The sequence below is a fragment of the Xenopus laevis genome, chromosome 2L (assembly GCF_017654675.1).
Source record: "Xenopus laevis strain J_2021 chromosome 2L, Xenopus_laevis_v10.1, whole genome shotgun sequence".
NCBI classification, from domain to species: domain Eukaryota; kingdom Metazoa; phylum Chordata; class Amphibia; order Anura; family Pipidae; genus Xenopus; species Xenopus laevis.
Window position 1 is genome coordinate 52,506,820 of NC_054373.1, and position 19,649 is coordinate 52,526,468.

General features: G+C 38.9%; 1 protein-coding gene across 1 annotated transcript in view; it reads left to right on the top strand.

Annotated features, from left to right (window-relative positions):
* Positions 1-19,649, top strand: part of XB5951253.L (provisional ortholog of Mov10 RISC complex RNA helicase L homeolog) — a 54,400-nt gene that overhangs the window by 11,099 nt on the left and 23,652 nt on the right. The window contains exons 6-10 of the mRNA XM_018246336.2: positions 5,246-5,380; positions 12,239-12,398; positions 14,960-15,114; positions 15,933-16,106; positions 16,364-16,511. Of these exons, the coding sequence (XP_018101825.1) occupies positions 5,246-5,380; positions 12,239-12,398; positions 14,960-15,114; positions 15,933-16,106; positions 16,364-16,511 (772 nt within the window). The remainder of the gene's footprint in view (positions 1-5,245; positions 5,381-12,238; positions 12,399-14,959; positions 15,115-15,932; positions 16,107-16,363; positions 16,512-19,649) is intronic.

Here is a 19,649-nt window from a genome sequence, read left to right on the forward strand (position 1 = left end):
GGTCTTTTTTCTGTTATTTGAATCACTGTGTCTTGTACCATGAAGTACAAGGTACAGGTATGGGACTTGTTATCCAGAATGCTTGGCACCTGGGGTTTTCTGGATAATGGATCTTTCCATAATTTGGATCTTCATACCTTAGTCTACTAGAAAATCATGTAAACATTAAATAAACCCATTGACCTGGTTTTGCTTCCAATAAGGATTAATTATATCATAGTTTGGATCAAGTATAAGCTACTGTTTTATTATTACAGAGAAAAAACTAATAATTTTTAAAAATTTGGATTATTTCATTATAATGGAGTCTATGGGAGACAACATTTCCGTAATTCGTAACTTTCTGGATAATGGGTTTCCAGATAACAGATCCTATACCTGTACTGTTTTTTTATTAAAGAGAAAAAGAACCAATCTCAAGTATAAAGAAGGAATGTTGTATTGTGCCCATCTGCAAATATCTTGTTGTACAAACCAATAAATTAAAACCTTTAAAAAAAAAAGAGAAAAAGAAAATCATTAGAAAAAATTGAATTGCTTAAAATGTACTCCTTTCTGTAATTCTCAGCTTTATGAATATTGGGTTACTGATAGAGATACATACCCACAGATGCTACAGAAATCAAAATCATTTTAAAGGGATTCTTTCATGATATTTATGGTGTAGTTTTTATTTCTAAATAACACTATTTACTCAGTTGTAATATTGGTGTGTATGTTTTGCATGATCATGTGCTTTTAGAAAGAACCGGTGCTGCACTATGGAACTGCTTTCTGACAGCTATTGTTTCTCCTACTCAATGTAACTGAAGGAGTCTCAGTGGGACATGGATTTTTACTATTGAGTGCTGTTCTTATATCTACTAAGAAGCTGTTATCTTGTGTCAGGGAGCTGTTATTTGGTTACCTTCCCATTGTTCTGTTGTTAGGCTACTGGGGGGGATGATATCACTCCAACTTGAAGTGGAGTAGTAAAGAGTCAATGAAGTTTATCAGAGCACAAGTCACATGACTGCGGGCATCTGGTAATCTGCCAATATGTCTAGCCCCATGTCAGATTTGAAAATAAGGTATAAAAAATCAGTTCTCTTTTGAAAAAAGGGATTTCAGTGTAGAATTCTGCTGGGGCAGCACTATTTACTGGTGTGTTTAAAAAACATTTTTTTCCCATGACAGTATCCCTTTAATGTTATAAAGAGGCCAGTGCCAATGTTCTTTTTTGCAACAAAATGTCACATTCTACTTAGGGCTTCCAACATGTGCTTTGTACACATTGTACAGATAAATCAGACTTCAAATGGCAGTATGAATGAACACATTGTAGAGGGACACTAGTTGCAACAATGTAAATAGGTGTGTCAAAAATGTGTCAAAAACCTTTGTGAGTCAAATCTGCAGTAAAACCTCCTCTGTCTGTCTAATGAATATGTTTTATTCTATTCAGCATGCACAAAAGCATGCCAATTTTAAATAGGCTAAAACAGTCAGAGTGGGTGTGTTTGTTGGGAGGTGTGTTTGTTGCGAGGTTATGATGCAAAATAGATAATTTATTAAAGTGAAAGCAAAGGTATAATTAGGGGGTTGCTGATTTATTAGCCACCCTTAGTGACTGTAATTGCTTACCTGAGACCCCAGGCTGGCGCTCCAATTTGCACTGGCTTGGGTTACAATTAAAAAAAGTGCAACGTCACCATCTTCTTCTGTCTCCCAGGGTTCCCTTGTGTCTGATATGAGCATGCGCATCCCACCCAGGGCTGTAAAGGTATCCACAAAGAGGAAGACGATGGCCACATGTCGCTCCTACTGTAGTAACCTGAGCCAGTGCAGTTTTCATTTGGACAGGATCACTATAATAAGCAATTACTGTGGTGTTCCTAACACCTACTATTCCTTCTTTAAAAGCCATAGGGTCAAATATCCTAACCTCCGAAAATTCGCCAGCGTCAGCTTCTCGTACAGCACAACACTTCGCCAGGCATAGATTTGACAGGACAACGCTAATTCACTAAAATCTGAAGTTGCGCTAACGTTACTGCGCCAAGCTGTAGCAAATACATTACTACACTACACAAGCCCAGGGAACCTTAATAAAATAAAATAGAGTTGTTATAATGCTCTACACATGAGCCCAGTGTATAGTTGATATGCCATATGTTAGGAAATGTAGGGGGGAAAGCCGCTTACCCCAAAAAAAAAATTTCCACTATTTTTCAGCCTATCACCTTGAAAAAGGAAAAGACATAAAAATTTTCAACTATTTTTTGAGGAAATCCTATCTACTCTATTGCACTTCGCAGTGGCGTAACTACCGGGGAGCGGGGGGTGCGATTGGGCCAGGGCCCGCACCCCCTCAGGGCCCCCCGGCAGGTCGCGCCACTCTGTTCTAATGCGACCGTTTCCGGCTGTACGGGGGGGGCGGGGCCCGGCTGCACGTCCAGCGCAAGGGCCCGCCCCCCTCTAGTTACGTCTCTGGCACTTCGCCTGCTCTGAAGGCAAGTCTGGCACAAGAGGTAACGTTCGGTAAAATCCGCATCTTAGCGAATTTGCGTAGTTACGCCCATTTGCCAGAGCACCCCAGGCATTAGGGAGCGAAGTACCACTAGAGTCTATCTCCTTCGCTAGAGGCGTTAGTCCCTTCACCCTTTAGTAAATTTGCCCCATAGATGGGTCCTCCTCTTACGCTTTGGCACTCAATGTGCAATACATTTTACCATATTTAGTAAATACTGACATTTATTTGCATTCATGTTGTTTTTAGCAGTTTTTAATTATTTTTTGCATTAACAAAATGAAGAATAGGGGGCATGAGAATGGAAGAGTAGGAATTAAAAAACAGACGTTACTAGGAATTAATTCATATACTGTATATTCTTTCCACCTTGAGTTCAGTTCCCGTCATAGTTGCTGTCAGTTCTTCCTTTCACATCATGTTGCACCACTGCAATTCTGGGAATTATTGTTTTTTTCCAACCTACATGAAATAAATAGAGATTATTTTTTATAAATTTTAGTGATCTTGGAAGCATGGGAAATAATGTGGCTGCTGACTCATTAAAAGATGCTGTCTTTCTTTTTTAACATCTCAGTTTTCAGAGAAGTAGTTTGTTGAAACATCAAAGAGGTATGGGACCTGTTATCCAGAATGCTCGGGACTTGGAGCTTTCCGGATAATGGATCTTTCCATAATTTGGCTCTTCATTCCTTAAGACTACTAGAAAATCAAGTAGACATTAAATAAACCCAATAGGCTGGTTTTGCCTCCAATAAGGATTCATTATATCTTAGTTTGGATGAAGTACAATGTACTGATTTATTACAACAAAGAAAAAAGGAAATCATTTGTAAATATTTGGATTATTTGGAAAAAAATGGAGCCTATTGGAGACAGCCTTTCCGTAATTCTGAGCTTTCTGGATAGCGGGTTTTCGAAGAATGAATCCCTTACCTGTACAACATTGGATTATCATGTATATTGAGAGCACATCAGATCAAGGAGCATTTTCAAATATTTTATTTTTTATTTATTCTGCATGATGCTTTTTACTCTAGGTCAGGATATACAATAATTATAATTTAATGAAAGAAAATTTAAATCTAGTAAATTGTAAAGTAGGGTTACATCTCTAATTCCAGCAAGGATTCTAGCTCATAGTTCCCCTAGTCTTTAGATTTTATCAGTGGTGTAGCCACTGGCATAACTAACATACAGCAGACCCTGTGGTCATGGAGGGGCTTGGAGTACAAGGGTTATGTTGTATGGTAGTTTCCCCATCCCCACCTGTTTTAAACTTATCACTCGCATTCTCTTTTGCTGTGGACAGTGGCAGTTGGGGACCTGTGCTCCAATAAAAATCTTCAGAGGGTGGGCCTGGCATGCATGCCCTCCCCAGAGCTTGAAATTACCAAATGTGCTCATCGTAAGCAAGAACCAATATCTGGCTTTATTTGGATAAGATGATCCAATGCTGTTACCCAATATAGAGTCCTGTGCGGGTCCATTTTTGGAACCCGACCTGTACCTGCAACCCGGACCCGCAACCCGCATTCTTACCCGTTTCGACCCTCAACTCGACCTGCAAGTACCTTATCCGCAACCCAGACCCATGACCCGTTGACCATCAAGAATCAGGAAGTGCTGTCATTGTAAACTGGAAGTGACATCATCTGAAGTAGGCGTGATCAGAAAAAAAGGAGTAAAACAGTAAGTGCTGTCGTAAACCAGAAGTAGACATGATCAGAAAAAAAAGAGTAAAAATCGATATTGAGAAGACCCGCGGCGCAACCCGTGACCAGAAAACCCACAGAACCGCTGACCCACGTCTATACCAGCACCCGGAACTTCTGCCCCCAACCCGCAGTGTACCACAGGTTTTCCCGCAGCAGGACTCTAACCCAATAGACAAGTTAGTGGTGATGGAATTGGCATACCAAGGTCACCAGCCAGAGATGACAGATCAGACAGAGGGCAGGCCCAAAGCATAGGAAAAAAAGTCTGCAGCTGAGGAGTTACAGCAAGGACATTCATCATTTGGTTTTTCAATTTTGCAAGAGTGTTTGAATAAGTGTTCCTGGGACCATTGACCAGTAGAATTTGAAACAACCTTTTAGACCACTTGGACGTATTTGTTATATGTAAAATATCTTCAGAGCCAAAGCACTGGAGTTTTGAATTCAGAACTGAGCTTTGAAGACATGCCTTAATTGAAGGAATTTCTATGGGGGTGGGGGAGTTGGGTAAGCTCAAATTGCATATGAGAACTCCCTTGTACCTTGTGCTAGATTTTAAATCTGTTGAAAGGTACCAACTGCAGAAAATGTTACTCCCGGTGCAGCAAGAATTTTCATGGGCCTTCAATAGTGCATTTTAGCACCAATGCTCTTGCACCTCTGGGCAAATGGAAAGTAAGCACCTTCTATTATTCCTCATTGATAATCTCAATTTTACCCTAACTTAAACAATATTTTTACTATCCCAAGAACTCAAAATCCATTTGACTTTTCCTTTCATTAACACTTTATCATAATTTGCCACATAAATATCCCTGTCTCCTGTTTTACAACATTTACAAAACATTTGCAAAACTGCAGAAGTGGAATTGTTATCTGTTTCCCTATATTACAAAGAAAGATGGGGTAGCTTTTGGACTTGTTGCTAGAAGTCCAGTTAAAAAGGAAATATATAATTAAAAAAACATATAAGTTGTATAAAATCAATTCATATATAATTTCTTTTTTATTTTTCTAGCCCAAGGAATTCTTTACTAGAAATGGAAATTCCTTTAGGAAGATTCCCTCCACCTGCACATCTGAGGGACAGCATTAAGGCAGGTGTATTCTGCAATGGTGCAGGTGATAAAAGACGTTCAGGAAACCCAGACAGGTAAGTCTTGATTACATAGCACTAAAAAGGCCAGCAAGGAGTAAGAACTCATAATACAATCTGTCCTCATCCTGACTAGTCAAAGCCTGCATAACAGTCGAAAATTACTACAGACATCTGTAATTTGGCTTATAATTAGGTATGCAATGAAACCAGAATTTGGCTCATGCTCCAGCTGAATAACACTTTTTGAAGGATTTGGGTAAAGCATGACAATTTTTTGGTTACAGATAATTAAGTTTTAATTTATTCATATAGGGTTTGTTTTTGGTTTGGTAGATTTTTCTACCAATGCATCCTTACCGGTAACATGTTTGAAAAGATGAAAGCCAGTGAGGGGAAGATTTATAAAAATCCCTAAAGGATTCCCAGCAATGATATTTTATTTAATGTATTCTAAATACTGACCCGTCTGTCAGAAATTATTTCACATTATATCACATCATAAAATAGGTTAATGAAGTGACACATATCAATACAGATATTTGTGTCACTGCATTACTGAATGGTTGATTCCCAAAAAATGTAACGCATTGCATTAATATGGGGTTAACAATTTGAAAAGTTCAACATCATTCTAAAAATGTATACTGCTCAGTATGAAATACCAGTACATGATAAATCTGTCCCTGGATGTATCCTCTATTTCACTGCTTTCAAGAGAATCCACCCACTACATAAGGCACTTTTTTGCAATGGAACAAGATATAGGAAAATTGTTTCATACTTCGTAATTTTCTTTTCCTGGTCATCACTATGGCAGCATAATAATAACCTTTTGGTATGCTCTCTCCCTGTTGGATAAGCAGAAGAAAACAACACACCTCCCATACCCATAAGTACCTCCTCCTCCAACTCCCCTTGTCTTAGTACTAAGCACAAACAAGCTAGGGTGGGTATGCTGCCATAGGGATGACTAGGAAAAGAAAATTACGATAAGTATGAAACAATTTTCCTTTTTCCTGGTCATCCCTGGCAGCATAATAATAACCTTTGGGTAATACCACAGCAATAAAACACAAAGGGAGGGAAAATAACATGCTAAATATGCTTTAACCAACAAGCTGCAAGGACAGACTGTCCAATAGAATCTCTGAAAAATAAAATTAATTTATAATGCTTACAAAATTATGAGATGATGCCCAGGCAGCTTGCCTCTGAAGAGACTTCTGCTTCTCCTGGCCTTCATAAGTGTTTCAACCACCCGATCAGAGCAACCCTGTTGCTTCAGTCAAACTTTTCAATCTCTATATTGAGGGTTACTGGATCCGTGTGCAGGCACGATCTCTGAATTAATAAGTCTTGAACCACTGGCAATTTCAAAGGTGATTGGATCATCAGACACCTCAGTAGTGGGCCTCTGTGGCCAATATGGAAGGATTACTATGGCATCGATCTGAGAAAAAAAATATCTTCTTCAGGACTCTGGAATTAGTGGAAGATTTTCCCAACTGTGATAGAGCATCCACTGCTCTTGTTGATGGAAAATGGGAGAAGAAAGTCTTGATCTTGGTCTTGAATCCGAGGCCATCAGATCTATCTGGGGAGGCCCCAGTGAGCCACAATCCACTGAAATGAGTTCAGCTCCCATTCCACCTTGTCTATAACTATCCGACTCAGAACATCTGCCTGATAGTTCAAGGCTCCTGGAATGTGGATGGCTGTGATGTCCATTAAATGGGACTGCGCCCAAGCCATGATTGGAATAGTTTCTTTTAAGAGCATGATGCTGCCATGATGCTGCCTGTGCCTCCCTGCTTCCTTATATATGACACCGCTGAGGCATTGCCCAAAATGATCTTCACTAACAGGCCCATCAGGATTGGCATGAAAGCAGTCAATGCTTTCTGAATTGTTCTCAATTCCAAAATGTTTGATGCCAGGCGTTACAAATCTTTCTTCTGTATGGGCTCTCCAGCTTGTGCAGGATGCATTGGTAAAAACCTTTATCCATTAAGACACCACCAGGGGAAAACCCCCTGCAAAAATTCACTGGGTCTCGCCACCACACCAGATGAGACTTGAACTAGAGATAGATTTTCCAGTGAAAAGTCATAGAATGCTTAGATTCCAGTGAGCCAGAAATCACCTCTGAACAGGCCTCATTCTCCACCTTGCCCACTTCACAAGACTGATGGTAGAAGTTAGAAGACCCACAAAAACTCAGGGAGTTCCCTGGCTTGCAAAGAATTGAGATTCTGGAGACGCTTCACCTCGGAGGTAACTTGAGAATTCTCTGCTGTGGTAAAGAACCAATCCCAGCCTGGTGAAGAGAGCCCCCAGGAATATAATCATCTGTGTGGATACTGGTTGACTCTTCACTTCATTCAGGACCCAACCAAAATGTATAAGAGTTGACCTCATCAACAGTACCTGGATGTCTTGCTACAATTAGAAGATGAACTTCCAACTCCTCTTTCCTCCGTTTGGTAATGAGCACCACTAACACCTTGGTGCAGGTTCTTGGCAAGGTAGAAAGGCAGGCAATGAAATTGAAAATGAGACCTTCCCAGCGAAATACTAAAAGACGCTGATATTCCTCTGCCACAAGAAGGTGAAGATATGTTTCCTTTGAGTTGAGAGAAGCTAACTAATTACCTGTGTGGAATACCAACTTTATTGTGGCAAGTGACTCCATCTTGAATTTCTGATGTGTTCATACGTCTTAATCTAGAATAGGCCATAAATCTCCTGATGCCTTTGTAACAAGGGGAGATAACGTCTAGACCACATTGCTGAGGGGAAACTGGCAAAATTGCCTCCTCTGCAAGTAGGGATGCACCAAATCCACTATTTGGATTCGGTCGAACCCCCGAATCCTTTCGGTGCATCCCTATTTGCAAGTAGCTGAGATATGTAGTCCTGAAAAACTGAATAATCAGCTCCACTGTTGTTTCTCCCTGAAGAAATGAAAAATTGTCTTGACTTTTGAAAAAGTAGGGCGAGCCTCATCTCATTGTGGCTTTGGTTGAATTTTAGGGGATCTGGAATTCTTAGCCTTAGAGGCATGAAAAAAATCACAACTGACCAAAATGCCAGGCAGACTTGTATTCCTTCCCAGGCCTGGTCAATTATGTCCTTCATTCCTAACAGCTGAATTAGGGAAGGAATCAATTAGTCTCAAACATCCTGAACTTTCAGTTTCCTCCTCAGAGGAATGGGATTCATAATCCTTTGAAATAAGGAATCTTAAACAACAGATGTAGAACAAACAGGTTCTTTAGAAACCATAGGTTGCCTTAGTGTATCAGCATTCTTGATCCCCTGCATAATAGACTCCTGATTGAAGGATATAGTAGAAGTGGAAGCAGACTCTCTTTCTTAATTATGCACAGCAAATTCCTGAAAGAATGTCTGGCAAAGTCTCTTATGCTTTATAGCAGGATTGACACATGCCCTACAGGGTCTGAAATCTGCATTCTTCTCCCTCCTGTGCCACTTTTTAGAAGCAGCACGGACATAACAAGAGTAATAATAAATGAACAGCTCTTTTCGCAGAACCCTAAAATAAAATATAAGTATGCTGGTTGGGAACTCACCCAGTAGATTGTAAGGCAGCCTGATCCATGTTGTAGCACTGTAAGGACTACATAGGCACAGAACCCTGAAGCCACGCTGTTTGAAATCAAAAGACCTGGCAGTGACGTCACTTCCGGTATTGATTGCAGTTGGCACCAGAGCACCAAAAAGGTATGTATACAAACAAGCCTGCCCCAGCTGCAGGGGCCTCTGCACAGTAATATATCAGCAGAGATTCAGGTGGAGGGAGCTGTAGAACTGCACCCGGTGATTGGATTACAAGAATCCATGAGTGCCCTACCTGCAACTTCTACTTACCCACAGAATTAAACAAAGATGAGGGGAGTTGGAGGAGGATGTACTTATGGGTATGGGAGGCATGTTGTTTTCTCCTGCTTATCCAACAGGGAGAAAGCATACCCAAAGGTTATTATTATGCTGCCAGGGATGACCAGGAAAAGGGAACATTACTGTATAAATAACTGGTTCCAAGTGTTGCCTTTAACGTGCCTTCTGCCCTGCCTTTGTCCATAGAAGGCAAATATATTAGTATAAGTGAAGTAGAGCCAGGCACTTGCAGATTTACTGCAAAAAGTTTTATTTCACGACATGTTTCAGGCAAACTTGATAAAGGTAACATTACACTGTGAGCCTAAGGGTGCGAAGGAATCGACCCAGAGAGCACAGACATAGTATAATGATTTCCTTTCAATATCTGGAATGAGATACATCTGTAAAAAAAATATATCTATAAAAATGTAAACAGATAGTGTTTATGCACCTTCTTAACAAAGGGCCAACTGAATGAGCTCATGTCAAAAAGGGGGCATTTTCCAAAATAAAATTATTCAAGTAATGGTTAGAAACAAATATAGACTGTTTGCAAACTAAATGTATTAAACATCCAGTTCCAATTTAAGGGATCTTAAAGCCAGAGACAAAAACTGTATGCTGCAAAACCATTGATATACAACAAGATTTGCACCTTACCAAAACTACTGTTTCATTATTGCAAAAATAACAAAAACTGTCATGTATGTTCATGTATGTTTTAGGATTCAGAGGCAACAAACTGTATTTTATATATAATTTATATTGATAAATATGCAAAAATGTAAGCTTACTGTCCTGTTAATGAAATTGATGCCATGGAAGACACTTATTTCAACATGTCATGTAACTGGGGGCACATAAAGGATTGTAAACAACTAAATCCTGGCAAAGGAGTTATTGATTTTCTAAAAAAAAAAAAAAAGATTGAACTTATTAAATAGTAACTTGTAAATTGCATGCACATACTGCAATAGGTCACTTGTAATTCATTAGTACAAAGAGAAGTGACAGGGAGTGAGGGACATTTTGTCCAGCAGTATTCTCTGCCTATGGCATTGGCAAACAAAATGCGTTAGTGACATGGTCTATCTGTAGTTTCTTTGGTAGGACCTTTGGGGCAGGTTATGAATATGCATTATCTAAGGCAGTGATCCCCAACCAGCAGCACACAAGCAACATTTTGCCCTGTGTTGCTCCCCAACTCTTTTTATTTTTTAATGTGGCTTACAGGTACAAAAGGTTGGGAACCCCTGATCTAAGGCTTCATTGATCAAAATATGACTTGGTTTAAACATCAGATAAAAGTTGTCTGAACACAGCAAAGTTAATAGCAAAACCTCCAATAAAAAAAAGAACTTTGAGATGCAAAAAATACATGTAAAGCTAATATAAATAGCACATTAAGTCAAACATAATATTATTTGGCATTACTAGTCCTTTAAAGCAAAATAATCCTCCTTAAATTCTTTCATAAATTTATTGGCATATATAACTCCTCTTGGCCTTGGTGTTATCAGTACACATTCTCATGCCTGTGCACAAATTTAATTTTGTAGGTTCTCAGCTCTTAATATGAAAGTTTTACAGCATTGTGAACCATTTCCACATTGTACACAACCATTAGATAATTTGGGTATGTATATGATGTACTAAAGGGAACATTGTGTTTGTATGTAAAGCCTGAATTAAAGCCATGCGCTAAAGAAATAACAATAGCTGGCACTGGTAAGGGTGTAGAATCACTCTGGGTAGAGATTTTGACTGGGCAAGAGGTAACAAAAAGAATTATCATTGGTGTATGCTATAAACCACCTCGTATAAGTGTCGAGTATGAAGCCCAGCTACTCTTGCAGATACAACGGCTTCACAGCTGGGTCAAGTTGTTGCTATGGGTGACTTAAATTATCCAGACATTGATTGGGGTAATGGGGTTGCTAAGACAGAAAAAGCTAGTAGGTTTGTAAATATGCTGAATGACAACTTTTTATTCCAGCTCGTTCAAGAACCTACTAGGAATAACTCTCTTTTGGACCTTGTAATAACTAACAATACTGAACTCATCTCTAACATTTGTGTGGGTGAGCATTTAGGGAATAGTGATCATAACATGGTCTCCTTTGAGATTCTGTTGCAGAAGCAATTCTATAAGGGAGTAACTAAAACACTAAATTTCAGACGTGCAAACTTTGACAGTATAAGGGCATCTCTGCAACATATTAAGTGGGAAATGCTTTTCACAGGGTTAAACACAGAACAAAAATGGGAAGTCTTTAAAATGCTGTTTAATAAATATACTTGTCAGTATATTCCACTTGTAAGCAAGGAACTTCGCTGCAAAGCAAAACCTTTTTGGTTCAATAGAAGTGTTGAGGTTGGTAAGAAAAGACGTGCTTTTAAGGCTTTCAAGTTAGCTGGTACAGCCGAAACATTTATAAGGTACAAGGAAGCCAATAAATCATGCAAAGAAGCTATAAGGCAAGCTAAAATTGATATAGAAAAGGATATTGCAGCAAGCAGTACAAAAAATCCAAAATTATTTTTTAAATATGTTAATAGTAAAAAAATGAAGCAGGAAGGGGTGGGACCCTTACTATCAGAGGGGGGTCAGCTGGTTGATGAAAACAAAATAAAAGCACAGATTCTGAACTCATATTATACATCTGTCTACACAAATGAGGAACCAGTAAGTGAAGGTTTCCTTCTTAATAGTACCAGTTCTAGTAATACAACTAATGATGCATGGTTCACACATGAAGAAATTCAAAAGAGACTAGAACATGTTAAGATTAACAAAGTCCGGGGCCAGATGGTATTCATCCCAGGGTAATTAGCAAGCTTAGCTCTGTTTTTCGCTTACAGGAAAAACTGAAACCTAATGCAGTTAAGGGGAAATCATTTTATTGCCTTTTGGCACTTACTTTTTATTTGATCTTGGCTCCAGATGTAGGGTAGATGCAAACTAAACAAGAACACATTAGGGATTTAATTTTGTCTCTACCACATCAGAGATCTGCTGAGAAACCCCTTGGACTTTAATAATTACAAGAGATTCCATCTACTTCTGTACCTTGAGGAAATTCAAATGGAGGTTGACATCAGGAAATATGATCGACAGAACCAAACAATGGAGGTGGATCCTGATAACAAAAGGCTCTTAACATTAAAAGTATGTTGAATCATGCTACTGTACCTCTCGACAGCAAAATCTTATTGAAAAAATGTTATGAATGTTCTGTTGTAACTCTCAGGTAAAAAATATTAACTATAAGGATATTTGAAGTAGGTATCCTATAGGTCAGTGATCCCCAACCAGTAGATCGTGAGCAACATGTTGCTCTCCAACCTCTTGGATGTTGCTCTCAGAGTCCTCAAAGCAGGTACTTATTTTTGAATTCCAGGTTTGAAAGCAAGTTTTAATTGCATAAAAACTAAATATAGTGCTAAGTAGAGCCTCTTGTAGACTGCCAGTCCACATAGGGGCTACCAAATGCCAATCACAGCCCTTACTTGGCACCCCAAAGGGACTTTTTCATGCTTGTGTTGCTCCGCAACTCTTTTTACATTTGACTGTTGCTCACGGGTAAAAAAGGTTGGGGACTCCTGCTATAGGTGTTCCTATATAGCTTGATTAAAATATTTCAGAGCTAAAATCTTCTGGGATTTCAGCTCTTTCAGTATTTATGGATATAATAAGTTTCCACAGTGCCCTTTAATTGTAGGCATGAATATGTAGCTAAGCAGCTAGGTGTAAATATCCACTTTTTTTTTTTTTTTTATTAACATACAACATATATCTTCTTAAAAGAGCAGTATCTTTCTTGCTAGAGAGGTGGGACAATAGGTGGGAAGATATCTGAATCTACAAATAAATATTTATTTAGGATTGAATTTATAAATGAATTATAAATGCTATAATAAAACTAATCATTGAATTAAATACAAAAGTTAAACTACCCTGAAAATCAATCACATACGATCACTTAAGTTCAAAGTGACTTCTAATATTCCTTTACATGTGATCATAGAAATCTAATTGGTATGCTTTCACTTAACTTTCTGTTTTGTATTAATTCTTACATTTTCTTAAATATACTTAAGAATTAATGTAATACAATAATTTAGAATATGAAACTCATCCTACACACATATACCCAATATGTTATCAAAAATCAGTACATGAATATGTTATAGTAAATTGTAATAAATATTGAAGTTTATTATTATAGCATTTGTAATAAAAGTGCAATTGACGTCATGTTTAAAAACATACAAATATGTGGACTTAATTCCAACCATATGGGGACAAACTGTCGGGAGTTCTGGAAGCTGTTTAGCCCAGTAGATCTCAAGTTTTTGCCACAGTAGATTTGATCATTATTATTCCTGGAAGTTCACATAAGAATGCAGACTGCATAACACTGAAGGAGAGTGTGAAAGTGGGGGTATATTTTTCCTTTAAGGGTAATGCCACATAAAGCTATGAAGGGAGCCGATAGACACTGGGTCAGCCTGTGTACACACATGGAGCAGATTTCTACTTGGAAAAAAAAACATACCTTTGTGTTTTTGTGGCAAAATTTACTGAATGTGTGCACATAGGCTGACGCAGTGCCTGCAGATATGCTATAGGCAGTTTTTTTGTCATTAGTTTAATTTTTAATTTTAAAGGGGCTGTTCACCTTCCAAAATTTTTTTTAGTTCAGTTGTTTTCAGATTGTTCCAGAGAAATAAAGACTTTTTTCAATTAGTTTCCATTATTTATTTTTTATTGTTTTTCCAAAATCTAAGTTTAAAGTTGAATGTTCGTGTCTCTGGTGCTTCAGTCTGGCAGCTCAGTAATTTAGCCACAGACTCTAAGGGGGAAATTCACTAACGGGCCAAAATTCGCCAGCGGTGGCTTTGCCGCCTTCGCCACACTTCAGCAGGTGCAACTTTGCACAGACAACGCTAATTCACTAAGTTGTGAAGTTTCGTTGCCGGCGCCGAATGCTTGCGAAGTTTTGCTAGCGTTACTACGGCAGGAACAGCGAAGTTGCGCTAGCGTTAGATAATTTGCATATGGTGGGAAGTTAAAGTACAATGGACGTATATGTTGCAGCACATACATTACACTACACAAGCCCAGGGAAACTTAATAAAAGAAAATAGAGTTGTTATATTGCCCTATACATGAGCCCACAGTATAGTTTATGTGCCATATGTTAGGAAATGTAGGGGGGAAGGAGGGTACCCAAAAAAAATGTACAATCTTTTTCAGCCTATCACCCTGTTAAAAGGAAAAACCACCAGTGTTTTTTGGGACCAAGTCCAATCTACTCTATTGCACTTTTCTTTATTGCCTGGTCTGAGGTAGCGAAGGCAAGTCTGGCGATAGAGGTAACGTTCAGTAAAAACAAAAACGTTGTGAATTTGCGTAGTAACGCTCTTTCGCCAGTGTGAAAATACGCCTGGCGTTAGAGTGCGAAGTTGCACTAGAGTCTATCTCCTTTGCTAGCGTAATTACGCCAGCACCCGTTAGTAAATTGGCGAAGTGCAGAAATGACGTCACACTCGCCAGCATTAGCCACTTCGCCCTTTAGTAAATTTGCCCCTAAACTGTTACAATTTTGCAACATTTAATTGATACATTTTTTAGCAGCATATTGGGCTGCCAATATCGCATAAACATACTTAATTAACATGGCAAAAAGTAAAAAAATGGATAGTTGAATGAATGTGTTTCTTCAGGTTCCTGGCGTAGCTGAAAACAGGCCTTCTGTGCTGAGAGGAGATCACCTGTTTGCAACAAACTCTCATGAACGGGGCAAGCCTAGAATTATCAGCTACAAAGGTTGCGTACATGGCATGGAACTGGAGAGAGTTAAACTTGGATTTTCTCAAAAGTGAGTGCTTTGGGACCTTCCTTGATTAAAAAAAATCCTCACATTTTCAACAGGGGGTACTTTATTATATTACACTAGCTTCAGTGTGTCGTGCCACACAGAGTTTAGTAGTAGGTGCTCACTTGTTACTTAGCTAGTATGGGCAAAATGTTGGCGTTATAAAGTATCATATATACTGTATGGTATATATCATATATGACAGCCACAGTTCAGATGTCCTTTAAGAACCTTTAATAGTGGCAGCTAATAGTTGTTAAAGGGGTTGTTCACCTTTGAATTAACTTTTAGTATGATGTAGAGAGTCATATTCTGAGACAATTTGCAATTGGTTTTCATTTTTTTTTATTTGTGGCTTTTGAGTCATTTATCTTTTTATTCAGCAGCTCTCCAGTTTGTAATATCAGATGGTTCCAAGAAAGAGCATTTGTTGTTTAAATGGAGTCAGTGACCCCCATTTGAAAGCTGGAGAGAGTCAGAAGAAGAAGGCAATTAATTCAAAAACTACAAAAAATAAATAATGAAAACCAAGTGAAAAGTTGCTTAGAATTAGTAATTCTATAAAAAAAACAAGGCCAGATCATAATATCTTCAAATTGTAAAAAGGACATCCCCCATTGGCACATACATGACCTCGACAGGTTTGAGATGGCGGATTTTCAGAATCTGGGTATTATAAATAATTTTTTTATTATTTCCCTCGAAAAATTCGAGTTTTTGTCAAAAAAACCTCAACCAGAAAAAATCGAGGTTTAGCAAATAACCCCTTACAGTTCATCAATGAACAAGACTTTATTACTCTTTCTTGTGTTCCCTTCCAGATTTAGGGATGTTTTCCTTCCTGGCATGCTCTTTGATGTCACTTTTACATTTAGTCTTCTACCGCTGAGAATCCAACACCGAGCTGTGGATTTAGTTAAAGAAAATTCCTTGAAAGAAGTCATTTTTCCAACAGGTTCTTACGGCGAGCTCATGATTGATGTAGGAAAACTGTGGTAAGCTTAATACAGTTGTAACTAATTTATTATTCTTAGCAGATAAATTGTTTCTAGTTTTTTTTATTTATTTTATTTTCCTTCGATTAGTTACTGTTTTGAAGCCTCTTAAAGCTGTAGAACAGTTCTGTTTAAGAAATTGCTAAATAACTTATTACGTGCCAACCAACATGTATTGTTCAGCTGAGTAGTACAGGAACGGATGTGTTGTGCTTCTGAAACTATATTTGCTAATATGCTGTTTCATATTCTTGCAGCCTCTATGACCGAAGCCTTGAAAGTAACAGCGAACAGTACAATGCCGTAAAGCACATTTTATGTGGAATGTCGAGGCCTGCTCCCTATATAATCTTTGGCCCACCAGGAACTGGGAAAACTGTTACATTAGTAGAAGCAATCAAACAGGTATGTAAAAAAAGCTCTATTTCACCTTTCCTTTTCATATTTTTTCTTTCCTAGTATTTATATAGTGCCGACACATTTCTGTAGCACTTCTACAGAGATTATACATCACTGCATCAGTCCCTAGCTTCAAAAGAGTTTTGAAATGTCATTTAACAATGCCCCTATTCAAGCACTAGTGGTGTATGTGGTGAAAAAAGTCTGGCACAAGGAAAAGAGTGCAACATTTGAGGGAGTAAGGCAGCCCTTTGCACTCTACACCCATAAGCACTCATTAATTTGCACATTATTCAGATGCTTGAGTTAGGTGATGGGTGGAAAGCTGGATGGGGACACCTATGTGACTCCCCCAACCCAGCGCCAAATGAATGCAGTACTGCCAAACACATGCAAAGTTGTATTCATCTGGAAAATACAGATCCTGTTAGCTTTTGGAACATTTACTGTTCTGGGTAAAATTAATACAAATTAAACTAAAAAATGCCAGTTGCTAGATTTAAAACAATATTTCTATTCCACGGTCTGCTGAAAGGGATGTACAGCCATTAAGAAAGATGGAGACTCTGTGGTTTAAAGAAAATTATTTTGGACTGATCTGTTTATTACAGAAAATGTCTCTGGCTCAGATTGAAATGTTGGTGATTGTAGTCCCCAGGGGGCAGCTATCAACTAGAACTTTTATAATTTGGTGTTATCCTTAGTATTCATGCAGAGAGTAATCTGCAGTTGAGAGTAACCTGCAGCTAATCATGCTTGCAGAAGAGTGCGTCTCCTCATGAAATTCAACTTTAGAATTCAAAAAGCCCTGATACAGGGTATATTTTCTTTTAAAGGAAAATGTGAGTTGCACATTTGTAGGTTTTCTTATGACCATGCAGTACATTCCCAGAATTAGCAGCAGCTTTAGGCACTTGTCTCCCTGTCAGCCTTCTGTCAGTGGGTCAGCAATTACCTTACCTCCCTTGCAGCACTGGGCATTGTAGCATTCTGATGTGGGCTCTGTTTGCTAGGAGTTTATTAGACCTGTGTCTTGAGTTGGTTTCCCCCATACGAGGGAGGTTAATTGGCTCCCAATTAAGTTGATGTAATTGGCTCCTGAAAATTTGATGTTAGTGTGTGGTAACATGGTATATTGTAAACACCACCTGGGCAGAGGATGATGAACAGTAGTATATAAAAATGTATATATAAAAATGCACACAGTACACGGATCTTATATAAGGGCATCAAGCTTAAGTGCTATGTGGTAGGAAGAAGGTCCCTGCCTCATAGAGCTTACAGTCTAAATGTGTGGGTGGCTTACATAAAGGCACAAAAAGGAGGGGGGAAGTGCACAAAATGGCATTGTATAATAGGTTCCAGGATTAGACTAACGTTCTAGTGTTCCAAATAAAAGAAGTTTTTTATTGAAGAGAGAACACTCCTTACAGAGGAAATGGATGCCAGAGGTAAGGAGCAGCAAGATTGAAAGGTTTAAGACAAGAGATGGCAGTGGAGTGTATAAGTGTGAGTGTGAAAAGAAGCTGGCTTTGAAAGGAGTGGAGGAGATAGCTAGGAACATACAGTGAGACAAATTAAGAAATGTAGTGAGGAGCAGAATAGTGAAGAGCTTTGAATGTTAGAAGGATATTATATGCCATTGTTTGCTTAAGTGGCAGCCATACTAAGGAATTTAATTGGGGTTGAACATGTTCCCTCTATGGAGAGAGTAGGAAAATCCTGGAGGGGAGAGATATGGGAGTCAGGAAGACCAGAGATTGCAGTAGTCTAAAGGGTTAGGATAAGGGCATGGATTAGTGTTTTGGCTGCTATGTGTGAAAGAAAGGGACATATCTTGGCTATGTTGCAGAGGAAGGAATAGCAGGTTTTGACAGTACTATTAATATGATTAGAGAAGGAGAGAGACTGGTCAAAGATAACCTCCAGGCAGTGTGCTGAATTAACAGGGTAAATAGTAATGGTGAAAGGAAGAGATGGGCTAGGTTTAGGTGGGAAAACCACAAGCTCTGTTTTAGCCAGGTTGAGCTTGAGATGGTATTAGTTCATCCATGAGGAGATAGCTAATAGGCAGTTTGTGATCTTGGTCTGAACATCAGTGGTTAGTGAAGGAGTGTCTAAATATACCTGGATGTCATCAGCATACAGGTGATATTTAAGGCAAAATTAAGATATTAGGTCCCCTAAAGAGAGAGTATACAAGGAGAACAACAGAGCACCAAGAACAGAACCCTGAGGCACACCCACACTTAGCTAAACACCAGGGGAGAGGATTTGTGAGCAAAAATAACAGTGGAGTAAAGGTAGGAAGAGAACTAGGATGCAGCTTGATACGAAGTGAATGGAGAATTTCTGGGATTGTGGGCCCGCTGCATTGTGACTGCAGAGGGGCATGGGTATTGATAGCAACAGACAGAACTGAGTTGTAGGTATTTATCAGGTAATCAGGATCAGAGGAAGCACTAAAGGAGCAGAGGCTAGAACTAGAGAGAATTAGATAAAGCAGTTATATCAACATTACAGGTGAACCAGAATTTTTGGTTAAGGGTTAGCAGAGGGTGGAGTGTGCGAATGAGTCAAATTTGTGAGTCAACTTCAGGCGACTTTGGAAAATGAAGCGCGGTGAGTGCCATGCCGCAGGCAATTTCTCATTCTAACAGGCAGAAGACGGGGAAGTCATTCGGGGAGATCATTCGCCCCAAAGAAAAGGTGATTATTCGCCGGGCAACTAAATATCCCCGAATCTCCAGGTGTGACCTTACCCTAAGATCTGTATAAAGGTTCAACTCCCTGATAGTATTCCACAATTTTGTGTCCCCTAAAAAAAGACCTGAACATTTGAAAGGCCAATAAATCTAACAAGTGAAAGGCCAAAAGGTTATCTCACATTCACAAAGCAGAACAAAACAAGATCTTTGTTTTAATGTGTTTAATGTGTTGTCACTGACTCCAGCTGCCAAAAATCCATTGTTCTGGGCAGTTCCATTTTTTCTGTTATTGTTATAACTTAGCTTTCTGTTCATACCCTCTCTTCTTCATCTTCCAGTCTGGCATTAAAACTGCTGCCTGTTTGCTAGGGTAAATGGTGTATCTTATAGCACATAATGCTTCTCCCTGTTTTCCCTGGGAATTTACTTTTCACCA